At 42.2% G+C, this 21,039-nt stretch overlaps 1 protein-coding gene across 1 annotated transcript; it reads left to right on the top strand.

Annotated features, from left to right (window-relative positions):
- Positions 1 to 152: 152 nt before the first annotated feature.
- epg5 (ectopic P-granules autophagy protein 5 homolog (C. elegans)) lies at positions 153 to 20,201 on the top strand. The gene is made up of 45 exons (XM_088297034.1): positions 153 to 720; positions 899 to 1,516; positions 2,494 to 2,754; positions 2,848 to 3,046; positions 3,272 to 3,408; positions 3,515 to 3,622; positions 3,693 to 3,766; positions 4,038 to 4,146; positions 4,379 to 4,493; positions 4,637 to 4,787; positions 4,872 to 5,033; positions 5,116 to 5,273; positions 5,445 to 5,596; positions 6,373 to 6,513; positions 6,598 to 6,759; positions 6,835 to 6,957; positions 7,033 to 7,295; positions 7,368 to 7,508; positions 7,611 to 7,755; positions 8,182 to 8,379; positions 8,479 to 8,586; positions 8,666 to 8,788; positions 8,858 to 9,024; positions 9,552 to 9,788; positions 9,880 to 10,003; positions 10,090 to 10,234; positions 10,563 to 10,734; positions 10,808 to 10,970; positions 11,069 to 11,211; positions 11,320 to 11,476; positions 11,813 to 12,007; positions 12,085 to 12,298; positions 13,000 to 13,184; positions 13,350 to 13,557; positions 13,639 to 13,714; positions 14,758 to 14,861; positions 14,962 to 15,137; positions 15,446 to 15,667; positions 15,741 to 15,950; positions 16,966 to 17,110; positions 17,194 to 17,436; positions 17,528 to 17,741; positions 18,146 to 18,364; positions 18,448 to 18,562; positions 18,656 to 20,201. The coding sequence occupies exons 1-45, from the start codon at positions 673 to 675 to the stop codon at positions 18,836 to 18,838; spliced, it is 7,713 nt and encodes a 2,570-aa protein (XP_088153160.1). The 5' UTR covers positions 153 to 672; the 3' UTR covers positions 18,839 to 20,201.
- The last annotated feature ends 838 nt before the right edge of the window (positions 20,202 to 21,039 follow it).

Here is a 21,039-nt window from a genome sequence, read left to right on the forward strand (position 1 = left end):
ATTGGCCATTTGATCCGTATCTGTTAAATACATCGTATAGCATTCCAGCCCATTTTTTATTTTCATTTCCGAAATTACGTGGGGGGGGGGTTGTTTGTTTACGATCAAGTTTGGTCTTTCTCAACTTCCGTAGTAAGGTGGAGTTACCACGTGATTCAGCACAGTTCCTGAAAAACAAAACAAATGACAGCTGAACGCAAATGAGAATGTCGTAACATGTCATCCGCTTTCATTAAATGTTTTCTCATTTTTATGACATGAGAAATAGAACAAGGACGTCCGAGACGCTGGCTGATTAATGTACATTGAGGTAGACTGCGCGACGAACAAACAAGCCGATTTCCGTTAGCATCATAGCTTAGCTTTGACTCCGTCATATTTTTTTTTCTGGCAACATATTTTATGTCATCCATAATGTCTACCCCGTAAAGTGAACACGCTTGTAATTGCCTTCTTAATTGTGGCCAACGATACATATTTGTGTTTACTGGTCCTGTCGGTATTTATCTTGTCAACACAGCCTGCCGCTTGCTGCTTATCAAAGAGAAAAACGTTGTTTGCACCTTTGATCCATGGGTTGTTGTCGAGTCTGTGTGCATAACATTACTTCGAAGACCGTCTCCGTCAGAAAGTGTTTACCGGGGAAGTTGTGATGTGAGACACGGCTTAAAGATGGAGGCAGTGCGACCCAAGAAGACCAAGGCGAAAGTCGGTGGAAAGGTGACTATTGCATACCTGTCCTTGTTCTCATTTGCATTGACGCTTATTATGGATTGAGCAGATGTAAAATAAGAATCTGGTGTGAAGGCTCGTACTTTATATTTGCTTGTGCCGATGACTTGCTCAGAAAAATCCTCTATTTTCTGAGTTGATTATTCTGTTTTATTTATATTCCCAGCTGGCCAGGAAGCATAAAACGACAGAAGCCAAGAGCAATGTTGCCCCCTCAGCCGTTTGTGATGGTGCTTCCACCTCTGAATTCACCAGCATCCCCTTATGCCTCCCACAGCAGGAACCACAAGAGGAAAAGCATGAGCCTACTCTTATCCCTGAGACTAAAGCCCAGGCATTAGATTTGCCCGCAGAATCACATGAGACCTCCTCGCCACAAACTACATTAACATCAGCATTAACTGAAACTTTACAACCCGCTCTAGATTTGTCACAGACATCACAAGCCACAGTGCAACAGACAAAGCAGAAAGAAACAGAGGGAACACGTGTGTTGGTGTCCGAGCTTAAGAGCACATCACAAGTGTCATGTGTTTCGACCCATTTTGACATCAAACATGTCCCTAGTGCTCCTTCACTATACCCATCTGTCCCGACACTGGAGGAGGGATCCTTGCTAGAGCTTCACAAAGAAGCTGTGAAGAATTGTGGGAAAGGACCTGCAGTTTTAGCCCTTGCTGAGCAGGAATCGTCTCCTCCAAGTTTGCAGGCTTTGGAGTCTGTAGCTGAACTTTCCAAGAACAAACTCTATCCTGAATTACCAAGAACCACAACGGAGGTCCAGGTATTTTCACATGCTACTTGACATTGCTTTGCTGAATATTTTTTATTTAGTCAAATGAAACAAATTATTTTTAAAAACTTGCTCAAGGTGAGTAAGGAGGTACCTTTTTTTCTAATGTTATTCACCCAAGTAGAAAGAACCATGGTGTGAATGCTCTTAATGACCACTTCATTAGGTACACATTAATAAAGTAATGCAGTTTATTGTTGGGCTCGTCTTAGTATTTTTGTCATACGATGCAAGTATGCGTAGTGTGTACCCCCTCACTCATCTATTTTGAAAACAGAACGTAACAACTGATTATTAAATGAAAATCATTTTACTTTGTTTGCTTTATTTGAACCTTTAATTCTTTGGTATTGTCTTCTTTTTAACTCCAATTAAATATAAAATAAATGTTTCCTTGAAAATAAATAATATAAATAAAAAATATGAATCAAAATAAAGATTAAATCTGCCTTTTATATTATCTAACTCATAACATTTATAGCAAAAAAAGCTGAATATGTTGCCTTTAAACAGGCTGTCCTGCTATTCTGGTGAGTTTTGGTTTGTTTATTCCTACTTTTATTTTGAAAATCACACTTTTATATTGGCACAAGCAATATAAAACAGGAAGTTTTGGGGCTTTTGTGATATATGCACAAAGTCATTAATTTAGCAATATTTCTGTTACTCTACTGTACTTTTATTTTTCTATGACATTCAAATCTGAGCGTTATTGTCTGTGGAGAATTTTTGTATTACATGGGAGGTGCAAAAGTATTTTACATTCAGAGCTCGGCACTTGACCCGTTATTGCCGGTCAGTCCCCTGTCCTTCGGGCCTCAACCCTCCTTATTCATAATAATTGTCGGGGCCGACCCCGTAAATGTAAGACAAGCATTAGAAAAGGTCTGGATGGCTGAACTATATTATATTTTTATTATATTCATTATTAATAACCTAATCCCAGCTTCATATTTTTTCTTTTGCAGCCATTCTCATTGGAGCAGCTGAGTGTTTGGGAGCCAGTAGGAGGTTTACGGGCTTGGCTAGAGGGCGTTGAAGTATGCACGACTCAGTTCTGTGCGCTTGCTCGACAAGAGAACCACGAATTAGCAGAACTTCTGCAGAACTACTGGCGCTGTCGCAGACAGCTGACCCAATCTCACACACAATTGCACACGCAGTCGTCCGACTGTAAAAGCACTCAAAATCGTCTGTGGAGCTTCCGAGATGAACAGTTAACACTCCAGGTTCAGTGTATCTTAAACCACAGCAAGCACAAATATTCACTAAATCCAATGATAAAAATAATTATCTGATGTATTTGCATTTCTCCCTTAAAGGGTGTATGTGCAGATCAATCCAAAGTGTGTGGATATCATCGCTTCCAGCAGGCAGAGTTCAGTCAGAGTGTGCTGGCTGAGCTGAGCAAATTATTCGAAATTCGCAGTGAACTACTCCATCAGAAGGTGGCCTTGCACGCATATACTGCTTCGCTGTCGCGCCTCCAGGTGGAATCATTCTTGTACTGCCTATTAAAAGGTAATAACACACTGTGACTTAAAGCCTTGCACATGCATTTATGATACTGATTATGATCCCTCAAGATGAAATGTAATTATAATCTGCGATTTCTTTTCACACACGACACATTAAAGCAGACCACACACGCAGGCAAGCCATTAGTTGTCCGAGTGAGGGCGTATGCAAACAGTGACTGCCCCTGAGCTGAATTTATTTTTCTTGTATGTGTATTTTTCTCATCAGATTATTCAGCAGGCCAAAGACAACCTTGTTCCATTCAGCCATTGAAAGACGCCATTAGTGTCCTCTTTAGTTTCACAAGAAGAGTCCTTGATGACACACAGTTCCAGGCAGACATCCATCACTGGTTGGAGATACTGGTAATAGTTTACAGTTTGCACACACTCACACACTCACTTTTGTGTGTGTTCGGTCTTCACTGCTCAATAAATGCGTTTTGCCATGTTTTTTTTATTTTCTCATCAGGTGGGAGTGCTCCTGCATGTTGGTGGGTCAGGAGAGCACCTGTTTGTGCTGTGTCATCTGCTGTGCTGTCCTGCTGGGGTGGGCAAGTGGGCTGCCCCTTTCCTTCAGGTTGGCTGAGTAAACATTCTATCAGTCGTCATACATGTACAGAATCTGAACTCCATTTTAATCTGCTCAGATTGAAGTATGGGCGAATGCCTGTGGAGTGCAGGACTTCATGCAAGCTTTGGCAATTCTAATGTCGCCTTCTCGGTAAGTAAAGAAATTTACTCACTGATACTGCCCACAGCATTAGGTACACTTGCGCAATAGAATGTGGTTTTCAGTAAACTTTCATACCATGATAAGGAAGACTACGTATTTGTGCAAGGTTGGGTAACCACATCTGCTATGATGCAGTTCTTGTTTTGGACTGATACAGGTGTGTGAATATTCTTGGTGATTTATTGAATTACTAAACCGTCCCATGAAAATAAAAGCATCTCGTCTCACTTAGCCAATTGTATTTCTGTTTTGACTCTAGACACCGTGCAGAGTTTTTAGGTCATATGAAACCATGTGAGAGCCTTAATTCGGCTTCATCTGGACCTGGGTCAGGCAACTGGACTCTTGTGGACGAAGGTGGAGAGGAGGTACTTGTAGCTTGCCAACGACATCATTCACACGCAGTTTCCAAGATGTTCAAATTCAAATTATAATATGTTCTTGTCTTTGTTCCTATCGGCTGAATGACACTCAAAGCTATTTAAAAAGTGTACTAAATTACTGAACATTTATAGTAAATGTCAGTCTGCTTACCTTATACCAAATCTGCTGCCCGATGTTGGATAAACTGAATGTCTAATGTGCTATCCTCATTTTTAGGATGAGGATCCAGAGAGCAGTTGGTTTCTGCTGTGTGAAGACGACCTTGTCTCCTTTATGTCCCAGTTTCCATTCCAGCAGCTCTATTCACACATGCTGGGGATCAGTAAGCACGGTAAATGTTCATCTGAAACGTGACAACCGCCTGCCACAGTAGTCTCAGTTCACTCCCAAGTGTTATTTTTTTTATTTTTTTTTATTCATGATTATAAAGGTATTTCCTTGTATGTGTAAACTTACTCAGCAATTTGTTTGTAGGTGTTTATGAGCCTCAGGGTTACTCCAGTCAGAAGATGATGCGTGTGTTTGCTTTTGCTTCCTCGCTCATTGAAATACTCGCCCTTGGCTTACAAACTTATAACAGGGCCCGATACAGACAGCTAGTGAAACGAATAGGACACATCATACGGTAAGTGCACCAAGTGAATGACGCAGTTGCTACACCCGCACTCGTTTTGCTATATAACACACTTCATTATCTTTTTCTCTGCAGGATGACACTGTGTTATGTCAGTGATCACTGGGCACAATATGTCAGTGTGACTGGTATCAGTGGATCCAGCTCTCATGTCCACTCTTTGCCTCTGGAAAAGCTGCAAGTGGAATATGATCATTTTTTTCTCAGGGCTGTTCTGCATGTTCTCAGAAACAAGAGGTATGGTACTATTCACAAGATTTTCACTGAACAGAACAAAAAATAGGTATTCTTACACTTGTACTACGGATTTCTTTTGCAGGTTGGGAATTTGGTTATTCATGTCTGAAATGCCGTACGGGACTCTGTCCAGCCCCATGCTTTGGAAGATCCTTTATGTGATGCAGGGCGCCGAAACAGCAGGACTGGAGACTCTTAATAATTCTAGTGACACACAAGCCTGCATTCAGGCTCTAAGAGGTAAGCAAATCAAAATGTGATAAGAAGTATTTGCATTGGTCGTAATAACTTTATTATACCTGGTTCTGTGTATATAAAACAGAACATGTCTTCAAGTTTTTAAATCAATATGTATAGAAGATCCTTAAACCCGATGCACTGGTAATCATGGGCTGACCATGTTTGTTACAGAACCAGAACACCAAGAACGATTTGAGCTGTGGTTGTGTGAGGTGAACAGCTCTGACGGTATCTCCCTCCTCACTGCCCTCGCGCACATGGCCACATCCACTCAGTACTCTGATCCTGCATTCGTCACCACCATCACTCTGCTGATTTACCAGGTATGACAATAATATGCAAAGGACGGATGAGATTTCTGTTAGTTTTTTTGATAACGTGAGGTACACCTGCACAATCTAATGAGACCCCATACAAGAACCGCAGTGATAATTTTGCATCTGCAAGGATTATAATGCCAGTTTTGGACATTGTCTAAAGCAGGCGTGGGCAAACTACGGCCCGGGGGCCACATGCGGCCCATTAAACGATTTAATCCGGCCCGCCGAACTTGAAAAAAATTAAATGAATAAACCTCATTAATGTTTTATTTTTTGAATACTGTCGTTTTTCAAAGACATATTTTGTTATAATGCTTTTGTTCACTTTCATTTAAAATTAAATGTATTTTTTTTCTCCGATGAGGTAAGGTTACCAAAACGCTCCATCCATCTTCTCCTGGTTGGGCCCCTCTGTCAAATTTTAGAACCCATTGTGGCCCGCCAATCAAAAAGTTTGCCCACCCCTGGTCTATAAGCTATTTATTTGTATTTCAAATGAATTACGGAATAGATTTTTTTTTGTATAAAACTAAACTGCTTCTTTACTATGAAGTATTTATGATATCTTAGTTACCTCATCTTCTTTATATGTACAGTGTACATATTAAAAATATGTTTCAGTACGACACAAACTCCCTGGTGACAGTACCGGTGTAATCAAATCTGAGCTTGTTTGTAATGGCAAAACTTTAATAAATCCCTTGTGCTGGCTCTCATTAGACATTGCACGTGTATGTAAAGTTATAAAACTATGTCATATCAGTTTGTTTTGTTTACAGGTGTCTTACGTAAGCATGTGCACCAGAGAAATTTATTCTAAGGTTGGAAGAGAGTTGTTGGCAACCATAGCATCAGCCCATCCCTACATTATCTCTGTGCTTCTGGAGAGGCTGAGAGAAACCATCCAAGCTGTGGGCATGGTTGGTTCTGTTGTGTCCTGAAGTTTCACTAAAAGGTCGTTATGTAAAGTTTAGGTCTTAAACCCAAACCCCTTTCTGTGTTAGGTGGTGTTGTACTTGTGTAAAGAGCTTCCTCTGAGTTTGTGGCATCCCCAACCAGAGGAGATATGTGTGATCGGAGCGTGGTTGCTCCAGCATCCTCTTTCGGCTGTGGAGAATCGACTGGCTTGTGTTATACTGGAGGGTCTGAATTGGGGATACTCACAGGTGCTCTCAAATATTTTCCAAGTTGTCTCATGTACTCTTCAGCTTTGACATGACTAGGCAAGTTTGTTTTTTCAGGACGAATCTTTGGCCTTGTCGTCATCACTCCACAGTAAAGTGGCTCTGCTGGTGGCTGAAGCCTTTCAAAAGTACCTGACTGACAAACCCTATAGTGGCCTCATATCAGAAGGGATTAAACAGGTTATTTATTGCCAGACATCCGCTGGTCATGACTTCAACAGACTTTCACTGAGGACGTCTTTTTTTCTCCTTTAGGTGTCTTATCTAGCGAGTGTCCTTCGCTTAGGCGTGTCCCCTGAAGCGTCTTTCAGTCAATGGGCATGGCAGCTGTTACTAAGGTTAAAGCTTCATGCCAATGCACAGAACCCAAAAGGGGCCTGGTCAGTACCTGCTTTAGTGTCGGTTCCACCTGCAGAACTTACACATTCTCCCAGCATGCACTCTGTTCTCCGGGCTGTAAAAGCAGGCATCCCTATTGGAGCATACCTGTCCATTGCCATGACAACAGTGGGACATAGGTAATGACACTTGCATTCATCATCATTTTTATTTGTGAATGAGGCAAATCTATGTGCTTGATTCTTCATCAGCCTGGAACACTTTTGTACTGATGGAGTCAGCTTGTTAAAAAGTCTGATTCAGTCTCACCACCTGCGAGCTGCTGTCCATCTCCTAGACACGATCCTTCCTCAAATCTACCCGCTCAGTTTCTACCTTCTCAACAACTCTCAGTAAACAAAATGCAGCTTTTTGACAAACATTTATGCATTCGCTATATATTAGCTGCCACACTAAAACCTAACCTGCTGATTCTTTTTTTCTGTTCATGCCAGGTTCGTGAGTTGCATTCAGTTGTTCTTGCAGTACGACAGCGTATGTCCTCAAGGTGTGACACAGCAAGTCACACACCGGGTAGCACCTCTCCTCACTGGAACAAGCTACGGAGACAATGTCCGGCTGCTGAACAGTGTTATCCAGGTAAATTATTTATATGAAGTCTGTTGATAGTTCTGTAACTATAAAAATCTTCCCCACAATTATATAACGCAAGACATTAATTCTCCCAGAACTCTTATGTGTACATGGATTATGATTATTTATAGGCCCATAAATAGTGACTGTTTTTGGTCATGTAAACTGGGATCAATCGGAATTCTTTTTTTTTTTTAACAGAATGCAACCCTTTTAAATGGGACATGTAAAATTGACTTTTCAATCTCTTGTATACAAATAGGTCTTTGGGGGGCGGCTCAAACAACCAAATATTATGTTATCATCCTATATTTTTTAAAATGTGAACGTGATTTTGAATTTCAGCCACACAGTTAGTTAACAGTGGTGACAGTGGCGCTAATATACATAATATGTGTCCCCCACATATACGCTTGTGTATTTGTCCTTCAGAGCCATGTGGTTGAGAGTTCGCAACCCAGTCGTGTTGGTGCTGTGGCCGTGCTGGAGTTTTGGGCGGGGATTTTGACTCAGCAGAACTTATGGTACCGGGACAAAACAGTGCTGTTCCTCATGGATCAGCTCTGCTGTGCTGCATTCACACATCATCAGGAGGAATATCTGCTGAAGCTCCTGCACCAACAACATAAGGTATTTGCATCAGCCATCAGTGAGAGTGTGAATTCAATGTCTGATCCATCTGGGAAATGAGAAAAGTTACTAATGCCGTGGTTTGAATGCCTAATACAGAATGCTTTGAGTTACCATGGAGATCGAGGTCTGCTCTCCTCTCTGGTAGGCTGGATTGCTGGAAATGCCACACCTTCTTTCATAGAGGGCCAATCATTAAGTGCAGAGGTAAGGATCTCGAAGCCCCGACAGTTTGCACAAAAAAATGATTGATCTCACTTGTTGACAGGATTAGTGTTGTGAATAGGTTTGGTTTGCCTGGCTGGTGCTTAACATGGAGGGCACATTTGAGGAAGACTCTCAGCTCAGACGATGTGTTGAAAATGAGCTCCTATCAGAGCCTAATGTGACTCCAGAGCAAGCCTTGAAGGTACAAGCGTGAATTACTTTATCCGAATGACCTTGACCTAATTTGCTGTAAATGTTATGCCTGCACCAGAGGGCCCAGCAGAGGCTGAAGTTGCCAGTCACACCGTCTTTGCAGAGGCTACAAGTGTACCGTTGGGCCTGGCAGGCATTAGCCACGCCCCCTGACCATCCCCTTGTACCTCTGGTTTGGCAGAGGTTCCTACAGCTCTACCTCAGGCAGCCTGGTCCCGATTATGGGTATGATACTCACATATTTTAAGTTGGTGTACACTTAGAACATTTCGAAAAATGTATGCACGGCCACACTTAAGGTTAACATGTTGGTGAGGCCCTCGACAAGTGATCGCTTGGAAATATGAATTGCCCACCTCTGCAGTTCAATATTGTTCACCATTAGTGTTAAAAACATACCAGCACAGCACACACACTGTACTATAAGTCACAAATTTGCAGTTTGCAATGCTTTTAAGTATTCTGTACTTGCTAATCCACACTTTGTAATGGTGTTTTGTTTTTATTTTTGGTCATTTCTGCTGTGTTATGTTCCCTGTCAACCAATCAACATGTGTGTTATTGTGTGTCACCCTTTTGGTGATGTACCGCCAAAGGTGCTTGCAGGTACAGACTGTAGTACATTATTGAGGGGTTGTTGTGGTACCGCTAAAAAATATTTGACATGAATATTGAAAAAATGATTGAACTAAGCCTTAGTATAGTGCTTGGTGGAGACTCAAGCAAATATATATACTATCTGTGTCCTCCAGACTGGCTGCGGGTGGATGCATTGGGCGACGATTCTTCCAGTCTTCCTCTCAAGCCACTTTGCTGCGTGACTTGAAGCAGAGAATACAAACCGTATCTGACTTCCACCATGCTGCCAGCCAGGCCCTGAAAGTGCCCCCAACACTCACAGCCCCAGCAGACCACCAGGGCGACCAACGTCCTGGCAGCCCATGTCGCGCCTACTTCACCTCTCCTCAGCTACACACAGAGTTAGTCAGGTAGGTCGCCTGCTTTGCTTAGAACAGGTAGTGTATTTTCAATTCTCACAGTGACATTCAGATGAAAATCAAGATCATTGCTCGCCTGCAGGCTGTTTAGTGTTTTTGCCGTGTGGTTGGATGATGAAACTCTGCAGAAGCAGGAAGTTTACCTTCCCTGCCTTCCTCCTGAATATGAACCACACCGACTTGCACAGGTTATGCAGCAGCAACAGGTCTGTCTAGTACCTCTTGAAGAAAGAGTCAAATATTTCATATTGTTAACTCTATACATTTAAAAATTAAAAACACTTTTGTTTAGGAATTATGGCTGGAGTATGTGGACCAAGAGCGTCTGCAGTATGACAAGAAAGAGGTTCTGTCCCTGTGGGAGAAGGTGCAGAGCGAGCCATCTTTCCTTCAAACCCAAAACTCCAGCTTCACAGATTATACAAGCCTTAGCAATGGTACAAAAAGAACAGTACCAATTTTCACTGATGCGCTGTTCACCAATTTATTTGAAAGAGGAATGCTAGAAATATGGCTCTCATCTAGTAATGAAAATGTTTGTTTTGAGATATAGCAACTAAATAATACGAAACAAATCTTCAAATTTCACAGTAAACTGTTAATGAAGATCTCAATGTATGGATTCTCCCCAAAATACATTTTAAATTTGTTTTTGCGGAATACAAAAGACAACCACTTAGTCAAATGTATCCCCCCTTTTTGGCTGAGGTCAATATACTATTATGGCAATCAGAGTACTTAAGGGTTCTATCTCTTGTTCTACAGCAAAGGAGCGTATCCAGTCCAACTTGCAGAAGCATCCGCTTCCACATCCACCTCCTGAACTCCAATACATAAAGACTCCAGTGGCAGAGGTTCCCAGCGTATGTCTCTCTGACTCCAAAGCTGCTGCTGAACTACTGCAGCGGGATCTCAGCATACTGCAAGAACAAGCCAGGTCTCTTGAAACTGTAAAACCTCGATGACTGGTCATGCTAAAACACCAACCGAATGTGTTTATGTGGTGTCAGGATTGCAGTATCACGAGAAGCCCAACAGGTGGCGATGGAACAGGAGCTTCTGGAGACTCTTCCTCTGCTTTACAAGAACCGACCAGAGCAAGTGACCATGACCTTGGAATGTAAAGGGAGAGCAGGGCAGCTATGCCAGGGACCAGCTAATATCACCGTCACAGTATGACCACTCTCACTATGCTGCAGAAACGTTTTTGGAGATATCTTGACCTTGCTGTGAATTCTTCACTTGTGTGTCTCTGTGTTTTAATTGTGTAGTGTGAGTGTGTCCAACGACAGGAGGCAGCGCAGACTCAGATAACGTCACTGCGCAGGGACATCAAGAACCTTCAAACTCATGCTATGGCTCCGCCTCCTCTAGGCCTGGCCGATGCTGCTGTCCACACAGAGAACTTTATCACGTAAATAAAAACGAATCACAGCTATGCATCCTGAAACAACAAAAATCAAGCAAAGCTGTAGAAAGATGGCTTTTATTTTCAAATTGTGTCTATTTATTATGTGCGCAGAGCTCTGGTGAACCTGTACAAATCGCAAAAATCCCCGTCAGTGCAGCAAGTGGGCGTGTCAGCCTTCTACCAGGTGGTCTCCTATGTGTGTGAAGACACACTGCGTCATCCACCAACTCGCCAGTACCTCTCCTCTTGTGTGGAGATACTAGGACAGGTACACATCCACAGGTTGTAGCTGTGTGTTTACAATAATGCTAAACTTGTGAAAATCGTAATAACAGCATTCTGTAGAAGGCAGAGCTTGCTGCCAATGATTGTAACACAACCCACCTCATGCATATGCTGCAAGAGTTTAAGATGCATGCTTTAGTCACAGAAATTAAAGCGATGAAAACAAAACGATTGATTTATTCTTTGACCATGCTCCACCCAAACACTAGTAGAAGTTGATTCCTCTTCCTACCAAGCATGATCCAAACATAACATACATCCTTGGGCGAGGTGATAAACAGTGGAAATATATATACATTTTGTCTTCTTTTACATCAAGGTGTTCATCCAGGGCAATGCTGAAGAGTGTAGCCGTGTCCTGAAGACCATCTTGGAGCAGAGACGTCTTTGCCCTCTCTTATCTCCCTTTTTCACGCCTAATGCAGCCCCTGCCCAGCTGGTCTTCCTCTACCAAGATGTGGTGACGTCACTACACCTTGATAGTGCAGATGTCATTTTCATGCTGCTCACCAAGGTCAGTCCAATTTGTGGATAAATCTCAAGTGCAACCGCAGCCACTCCACTTCAGTTTCCTTTTGCATTATTTTTCAGTTTGATTTGTCCACCTGGCTGAATGAAGCGCATCCCGTGTTTTCTGAGAGGACCCGTTTACTAGAGTTAGTCCATGGAGGTCTTTGCGTGTGTGGCCGGGATCCCGAAGCAGAACTTCTCACCCCTTTTCACCTTTTCACCAAACACTGGACCTCACTTTTACGCCACCACTTCCCTGACCACTACAGTGATTGCCTGCGTCTGCTCATGACCAGTAAGTTCTTGTTTTGCAGGGTAATAAAACGCCGCGGGTCGTCTTCTCAGGCGGATAAAAATTGTTTATATTTGTCAACTATTATTTTTAATTGGATTGGTTGCAAGTAGAGACCGCAAAACAATTGGTAACAAGATTTTTATTACCGCCAGTGATTCATAACAGAGAATTTTTTTTTTTTTTCCTGTGTATTCATATTTTCCTTTTAGCTCTTATTGCATGGTGATGTCCTTTGGAGTAGCCTCTTAGATAAAGCTCACATCATCCCTTTGAAGGAATGCCATCCACTCAACATTCACTCTTGCAAAACATGTAATACTTAGAATGTAGTGAAATAAATTTTTCATTTTTTTTGCAACGCGACAAATATTCATTGTTGCGGTGGTGTGAATGTTAGTGTGAATGAATGTCTCTCTCTGTATTTGCGATGGACTGCTGACATGTTCAGGCTTACGTATAGAGTACATGATGACTTTCCTCCCCTTTCAAACCATCACATTGAACACAAAAAACACATCTTGGCTTTCATGCAAATGTACTCTACCGCAATCCGAGTTCATTTAAGTGCTAGTCTTCCAACAACAACAGTGGTATGACTTCATTGCATTTCTTTCCTAATAGTGACTATGATCTTCAAAGAATCTATTATTTTACTTGATTCAAAATATTTAGTCATTGTTGTAAAACCTTTTTCTTAACAGGCTCCTCAAATCAGTTACTGAGTCCAGAATGCTGGAAGGTGACTATGCGAGTGCTTGGCTGCTCACCTCCATCCCGCAGCAGCAAGAGCAAATGCGAACCAGGTCTCGGTTCTGATATCGCCGCACGCTCATCTGCATCCCCGGGGTCCCCCTATAGATCACCAATCACCCTTTCTCCTCAGCAGGTGACCACCGCAGTCATTATTTACACCAATGAATCAAATAGTTTCTTTAGAAACTCAAGTGGAAGCTAAATTTGACCTTAATTCTGACATTTGTGCAATACCTTGTCCAAAATGTGATTTAAAGCCTGCCATCGTCTTATGTTTGTTGTTATATGTTCCGAAAAGGTGGATGAGACAATAGAATGGCTTAGTGATTACTTCCTGCGCAGTCGTCTCAGTAAACCCGATCTGCGTAGTTTTGGCCTCTACTCTGCCTGGTCGCCTTACATTAGTGAGGTTGTTTCTTTCTGGGACTATTTGGTCAGCTGTCTAAGTAGTGTGTCACTTAGCAGCTGTGCCAGAGACTCTGTGGGCAGCAATAGAATAATGAAAGGTACGTCACAATTGCGATCCCTTCAACATGAATGTTTGCGCTCCTGCGCATACGTCGTCATAACGTGTGGCACTCTCACAGCTCTTCATGACCTGCACAGTAAGATTGTGAAGTTATTTAAGCCTTGGATCTTCCCCCTCAACTCTGAAGATGGAAGGTATGTGGACCTTTGTGAGCCATGTTTTCACCAAGTTGTACTTCATTTCAACTCACTGCAGAACGAGGAATGGTTAAACCCTGATCTGATGGAGTGTGTAGGTGGAATTGTGCAGCCGTGTCGTTCTTATATAAATAATAATAATGGCATAGAAGCAGCAAAACACAATGTCGGGTGGCTGAGTATTTAACAACAATGGGTACATTTATAGCATCTTCTTTCTCTTTATGTAGCTGTCTCTGACAAACTGCAATATTTCTGGTGACACGCTTTAGGTACCATACCTCTATAGTCTTTTGGCCATCTTAGAGGTGTTACAGCTCAGTTATAACATTTTCTGCAATACACAAATACTCCCATCAATCCATTTTCTATCCTTTCCTGTCTTAACAACCAATCACATGTTTATAAAATTGATACATGGATAATATGAAGGTTGCAAAAAATCCTCTAATCATGGTCTTCATTTTAATTCCTTTGGAGGGGTGCGTCTTTTTTGGGTCATGATAATCTTCAAAAGTTGAATAGAGCCAAATGGACTTTTTTGTTTTTTTGGTGGTAAAATGTTTTACCTTGAATTCAAAATGCTTCTTAACTCATTCGCTGCCATTGACGGCTAAAGACGTCTAAGATGATTTTTTTTTACTCCGCTGGTAGAGAATGAGTTCATTTCTAATTGTTTCTTTTTTTTTTTTTTTTTTAAATGTCACCGCCTTCCTTTCTTGACTAGTCAGGTTGGAGGAGGTACTTTGGCACTGAAGTGAGCTGCTGACACTTTTTTTCTTGAGCGGTTATGCCTCAGTCTCCACTTGGTAACACGTCTGTGAGCCAAGAGACTTAAGTTAGTCATCACACCAGAACAATTCCACATAGTCCAGGAAAAGAGTTGCCGATCAGGAGCAACCACTGAGAAGAAATACATTTGTCCCTATTCAACATTTATATATTTTAATAGTTCATTTGGGTTTTCATGCAGCCACGCGTATAGTCTCTTTGACCTTTTTCTCATCATTGTCACGAACACAGTTTATTTTTTGTCATAGTAATCTCAAGTGCTACCCATGGCTGGAGACAGATGCAAGTGAGGCAGGGTGTCTGGTTGGCCTTTATGCTCAACTCACTGACAGACTACATCAGAGATTCAAAGGTAGCCTCCAAGCCATTATGTGCCAGTTCTTCCGTTTATACATGTTGTGTGGGGTCTCTAAGTGCTCTTGTGTGCGCATGTGCGCGCACATACATTGCAGACCGCCTACTCCCCGGCCAGAGAGGTGCCTTGTGGCTTAGTTTGATGCAGTACTGTGAAAGCTGCACTCCTCCACGGACACCAGAGTACCTACTGTTTGTGCACCACTCCCACCTGCGCAACTTGCCATGGAGATACTTGCATCCTGACACCCTGCTCATGGAGCAGCTCTTCAATGTGAGACCCTCTTACTGCTCTGCATACTGACCCTCAGCTCCATGCTATTACTATAAGGCTGCATTTTTCATCTCAAAACTCATTTCCTGGTGTTTGTCTTGTTTTTGACTTCAATATGAGAGACTTATCACATTTTCTTTATCTTGCAAGCAAACTCATGAATCATCGTGAGTTATTTTGGATATCGTATATGCTTGCACTCACATAGCCAAGGTTAAATGCTTCATGTGCAGTTATTTGTGGATGAAAAGTCTTGTTTGTTCTTCTTGGTCAGATTTTAGTGTTCACATTTGTCGATGTGCATGCAGGTGGAGAGAGGAAGTCCCAAAAGCTGCTTCCTGTTTATGGGAGAGGTTTTATGCGAAGTAAACTGGATCAGCGTCCTAAGCAGCCACTTACACCCACTTCCAGAATCCGGACCACTTCAGTCCAATGTTGACCTTCAGAAGAAGGAATCACACACCATGCTGGTGTATCTATTATACATGCTGGTCTTCCTGGCAAAGGAGGAGCAGCTCCTCAGCCAACAGGTGATCCAAAATTCTGTTTAACAGATACGGTATCCAAGGTACGACCGTAATTTATATTCTGTCCTTTATCCAGGACTCCCCACTTCTCAATCTGTTAATCCAGTGCACATCTCTGCCTTGGCACCAGCTCGATCTGTCGTCCTACCAAGGCGTTCTGGGTTATGTCAACACTCACTACACTCCCTCCCTGCTGCTTAGCACTGATTCTGCATCTCAGTTGTTACTTAAATCACTGCGCAGTGCTGCTGGACTTCACTCCTGCCCTTATGAAGTTGCTCACATAGTAAGTCAGTTTCAGTATGCACTTAACACATTTTTCTTAAACTTCATAGCATTACATAAAAGATTTATGTTGATATACTTTGGTGGGCAACGTATTTCTGGATCTTACAAACAACAATTCATTATTTGAGTGATGACGTTTCCACCGTTTTTGATAATACAAACAATAACAATCCGCGGTGAGCACGGACGAAAGTACTCCGGTGGAAGCTTCCCCATATTTCGAAGTGCTTGCATATCAGCCTACCAGGACGTAACCGGGAGGCTTTTCTTGCAAGTTGTTTTACAGTGGACCCCCATAGTTTGCGGGGCATAGGGACCGGATCAACCTGCAAAAAATCCAAATCTGCGTATAATTGACACCCTTTGAAAAAACACTTCTTTTTTTTAAACCCTCTAAAAAAAATGCAGATAAATATGAACAACTTTCAACTCGCGGGCTCATGATCTGGCAAATGCCCACCTTGCATCTCGCATTTTGACGCAAAGTAGCATTTCGTCCACGCGCCCTCACAGCACATACATGATGAATGGGTTCATCGACGGCGCGTTGAAAAGTTCAATGTGAAAAGTCAGTTACTGTTTTTGTTTTAATTTTTTATACACATGATGTATAGATCACATTTGTCGGACTAAAGTCCCGCCTTAGTATAATTCTCACCATTCCAAAAATGCATTTTGAATATGAAATAGCATGTGTGTCATTTTTGGGGGAAATTAATTTTACAAAAACCGAGATCATGAACAGTAGAACTAGGACGTGCCCCAAAAATCCCCGCTCCCTCATCGTGTTCAAAAATAAATGAAAGAGAAGTGTGCTCTGTAATGCTGTATACTGTATACAAAATAAAATGTGGAAAAAAACCTCCTTTAATAAGATACTGCTGTGCACTTTTCTCAAGACCAAGACACCAGACCAATTGCTGTTCCTTGTTTTGCTCGCACTTCATAAGTCTCCTCTGTAGCAATTTGTGTTCAAGTTCACTCTCCACAACGTGTGATGTTGTGTGTTCCAGGAGGACACGCTGAAGGCGGCCGCGTACGTCTGCTGGTGTGTGCAGTGTTTAGTGGCTCTCGAGCAAGCTGGCAGCATTAGTGTGAGCATCCTGGAGACACAGCTGGAGACACTGTTGGAAAGCATTGTCACATTCAGCCCACCAGGTGAGCTCATCTTCTTCCACAAACATCTTCATTATTAGTCAAGTACTCAGGCACCATCTGGCTCTTCCTCGTCTCCTCCACAGAAACAGGCTTGGAACGGAGGCACATGGCATTCTGCAGCCTTTTCAGCAGCGCACTGGCTGTGCTCAACGGAGTCGGCGTGTCTACAGGCGAGGCCCTCACGGTTCGTGTCATCACCTGGCTGGAGAGGAAGGGGAGGGGATTTCCAATTCTGCCTCTGCTCACTGCTTGTTCCCGCTGTCTGGCCTCAGTGAGCCACATGACGCGTATCATGGAGGCATGCATCACAGTCCACTTTAATCATGGTAAGTGAGCAACCTTGCACTTAACACCCATTTGCTTTAATTGTAGACTTTGTGTTTGTAATGTAACGTAACATCACTTTGCGTTCCCCAGCTGAGGACGAGTGTGTTGGCTGGGGTCCCGTGTTGGCATCACTGCAAGTGCCCGAGCTCACAGTGGAAGACTTTCTGTCTGAGAGCCAATCAGGAGGCTGCTTCCTCACACTCTATGCCTTCATCCTGCAGCGCCTTAACTCTGAACACACGGCAATCAATGAGAGGAAGACTTTGGCTTTAATCACCACGTGGACCAATCAGGTTTTCCCCAGGTTGGTGAATTCATTGCGAAACCTGTTTAGAATGATGTGCAGTGCTCTGACAAAAGGTTTGCACAGAGAACAACGGAAAACAAAAACGGAGCCGATCACAGCCTCCTGCAGTTGATGTAATTCATTAAGATTAAATCATGTACAATGACAATCAAGGGCTTTCTGATTCTGATTTCTAATTTCCGTGGCAGCAACATCAACGTATGACAAAGCACACTTGCATTGTGATTTTTGATTGTGATGTAATATTTGCCAATTTGACTTTCATGCATACGTCCTCCGTCGTTAAGGCATGTGTTGCCAGCATTTTTTCATCAGCCTTTTTTCACATTTTGCTTCAAAATCATATATGAACCAAGCCATATACATCATTTAACATGATACGTTATGTTATGTGTCTCCAGCGGACCAGGCAGTGAAGCCAAGCTGTTTCTGTGGTGGCACAAAGCCCTGAATCTGTCACTGGAACACCTGCAGCCTCAAGCGGGCCACGGTGAATTATCAGGGGTGGTCACAGGTCTGTTGAAGTTGCAAAGCAGACTGCTTCATCTGGGAGAAGAAAGATTCAACTCTGGACTACTTGGGGCCATCGGACTCGGGAAGAAGTCCCCCGTTTCCAACAAGTAAGCTGTCTAGCGTTCTGAAAATGAAACTTGCGGAGGCTATGATGACGCAACTGTTGAGGCATCCTATACTGTGCATCTAGATTCAGGGTGGTGGTTCGCAGCCTGGCAGCATTCCTCTCCGTGCAGGTAGCGTCAGAAAGTGAGCTCCGACTCCAGCCCACCACTGACTTGCAACCCTCCGCAAAAGCACAGCAAGTAAGTAGCTCATGCATGCCCTATCCCTTTTAGACTCTAAACATCTCCTATATCCATCCATCCATTACCAATTATAATTTTGCTTTTGTTCAGACACTGAGGATGCTTGAAGCCATGACCAGCAATAAGCAGTACGCTGAATTGGAAGACTCGTTGAAAAAAGCCCTTCAGTTCATCCGCTACCCAGGTCACTGTCTTAAAGATGGACCTCGACTCCTGGCCCTGCTGACAAACCTGCTCTACCCTGACCTCAGATACTTGCACATTATGCATTGACATTGACCTCACCCAATTGCTGCCTGATGGGATCTTTTTTTTTTACTTATAGAGCACAATGGTCTAGAAATTGGGACTTCTGTTTAGTGGCCTTTGTCAAGAAACATCTCAAAGGAAGCCTCTGACCATTTATGGACGAGCCGATCCCATTTATTAGCATCCCTTTGTTGCACTTTGTTTGTCCTCTTCTCTTCAAAACGTTTCCGTCTTTTAATGACTCGTCTGTCGAACATCATGGACTATTTATTGAAGCAGATTCTCAACTCAAGACTGTGGTGCAGACAGTTCCAAAAGGAAAACTAACAAGAAAAGACAAAGGGAAGAAGTTGAAGGACATACTGAACAAAAAGCTTTTAAGAATAGTGCGGCGAACACCCACAAAGTTCAGCCTCAGTACTTTTCACGCGAATGACTGCTGCCTTTCTGATTTAACTAGGGACCCGTATTTAGTATATTCATGTTGAACCAAAAGTGCTTTCTAAAAAGGATTAAGGGCCACACTGAAAAGAACAAAAATATGTGCGAAAAAGTCTGAATGTTCAGTTAAAAAATATAGAACTGATTAAGATTTGAAATATTGATATTACACTTTAATTACACTTTCACAAATAATAAAACACAATCTGCATAATCATCAATATGAAATGTTTAACAGGATTGTGTGTGCAAAATGTCTGCTCTTGAGAGTGTCTAGACATGATTAAGTCAACCAGAAGTAATTTTAAACAAATATTTTCATATGTTTCCCAAGAAATATATTTAGCAGATATCTAACAAGAGTTTATCTGGGAATGTTGTCCCTAAAATTATGAATTTTGATTTTCTCAGAAAGAATATTTTATTTTCCTTGTACTTTGTCATAACATTTACTCAAAATTGTCGTTTTTTTTTTCTTTTCAGTGTGGCTATAATACTCCTCATGGTAGCTTTTTTTTTTTTTAAACCAAAGATGTTTTCCCCCTCCTTTTATTTACATGATTATCATAATTGAGTAGTTTTGAGTCTGTTGTACTTGTAAGACACAAATCATACACACACACACAATTGGTGTTTATGTAATGATCTTGTGTTCAAATTCAATTGGTTTCCCACATTTTCACAGTGTGTGTCATGCAGTGACTGTTTATGTCAAAGCATCTCTTCTTATGAGTCAGCGATCAGAAGTGAGCCGAAAGAAGACCGAACGTCTGACACCTGCTGTTAGTTTCAGTGTTAGGCAAAAAAAGCAGGAACGGTCCTTGCATGTTGAAAAGTGGAGCCACAATGCGCCAGAGACTCCCTGCAAACAAAAAAAATCATGTTTTCTCCAGGAGCAACACTGGAAGTGTACAAACTACAAAATAAATCTTCTCTGTAAGAAGCATTGATTCAGTGTCCGTGTGTGTGTGTGTGTGAGGCAAAGCTCACGTGCATACGTTGGTTGTCCTCGCCTGACACAACTTGAGGCTACGGCTGGTCTCTATGGTTACACAAATTGTATAAGTGAGAGACAAGTAAGTGGAAAGCTGCCCCGCATCTTTCTCACGTGCGTTCGTGCAAAGCGTCTGTCTGGCTGGAACTCTAATGGACCTTCTGTTCACTTGTCTCTCAGATCAGGTGGCGGAGAATACGATGAAGTCTGCCCAATTTATGTAACTCTGCCATGCTGGGAAGCACATACCATGTTCTCGCCCGCTCACATCTTTAAAAATGAGACAAGCACTCCTGGCAGACACATCACTGTCTGGCACGTCTCCCCGTCACCATGGAAACCCAGCATCAGGTCAGGAATTGTTGGTCCTAGAATCTCGTACGCACAAACAAATCAGAGAGACGCTGCTTCCTTTGTGTACTATACAGCCTTTGTCCTAACCATTATCCAACATGTGTTACTCAAACCTTTATAGGCTGCGTATTTGAATTTTTAGAAATTCCAAATGTTAATGTTTTTTTTAATAATAATGATATATGGTATATTAAGGTTTTTTTTTTATAACCTTTTCATTACGAGGACTTTTTTTTTTAGTGGTTAGTTGAGTGGTTCTTCTGCCTTTCGTATCTACTGTATGCAGTTGCACTCAAAATTTCAATCCCCATTGCAAATTCTATTTGAAAAGGTTACAACGTTCGTTATTTTGTATTGTAACAACAAAACATGAATAACACCTCCACATGGTGGCTGAATTGTTTAAGTCCTTATTAGAACGATGTACCTAAACGGG

The sequence above is a fragment of the Idiotropiscis lumnitzeri genome, chromosome 1, assembly GCF_059441095.1.
Source record: "Idiotropiscis lumnitzeri isolate Australia: NSW breed Sydney's pygmy pipehorse chromosome 1, RoL_Ilum_1.0, whole genome shotgun sequence".
Lineage (NCBI taxonomy): Eukaryota > Metazoa > Chordata > Actinopteri > Syngnathiformes > Syngnathidae > Idiotropiscis > Idiotropiscis lumnitzeri.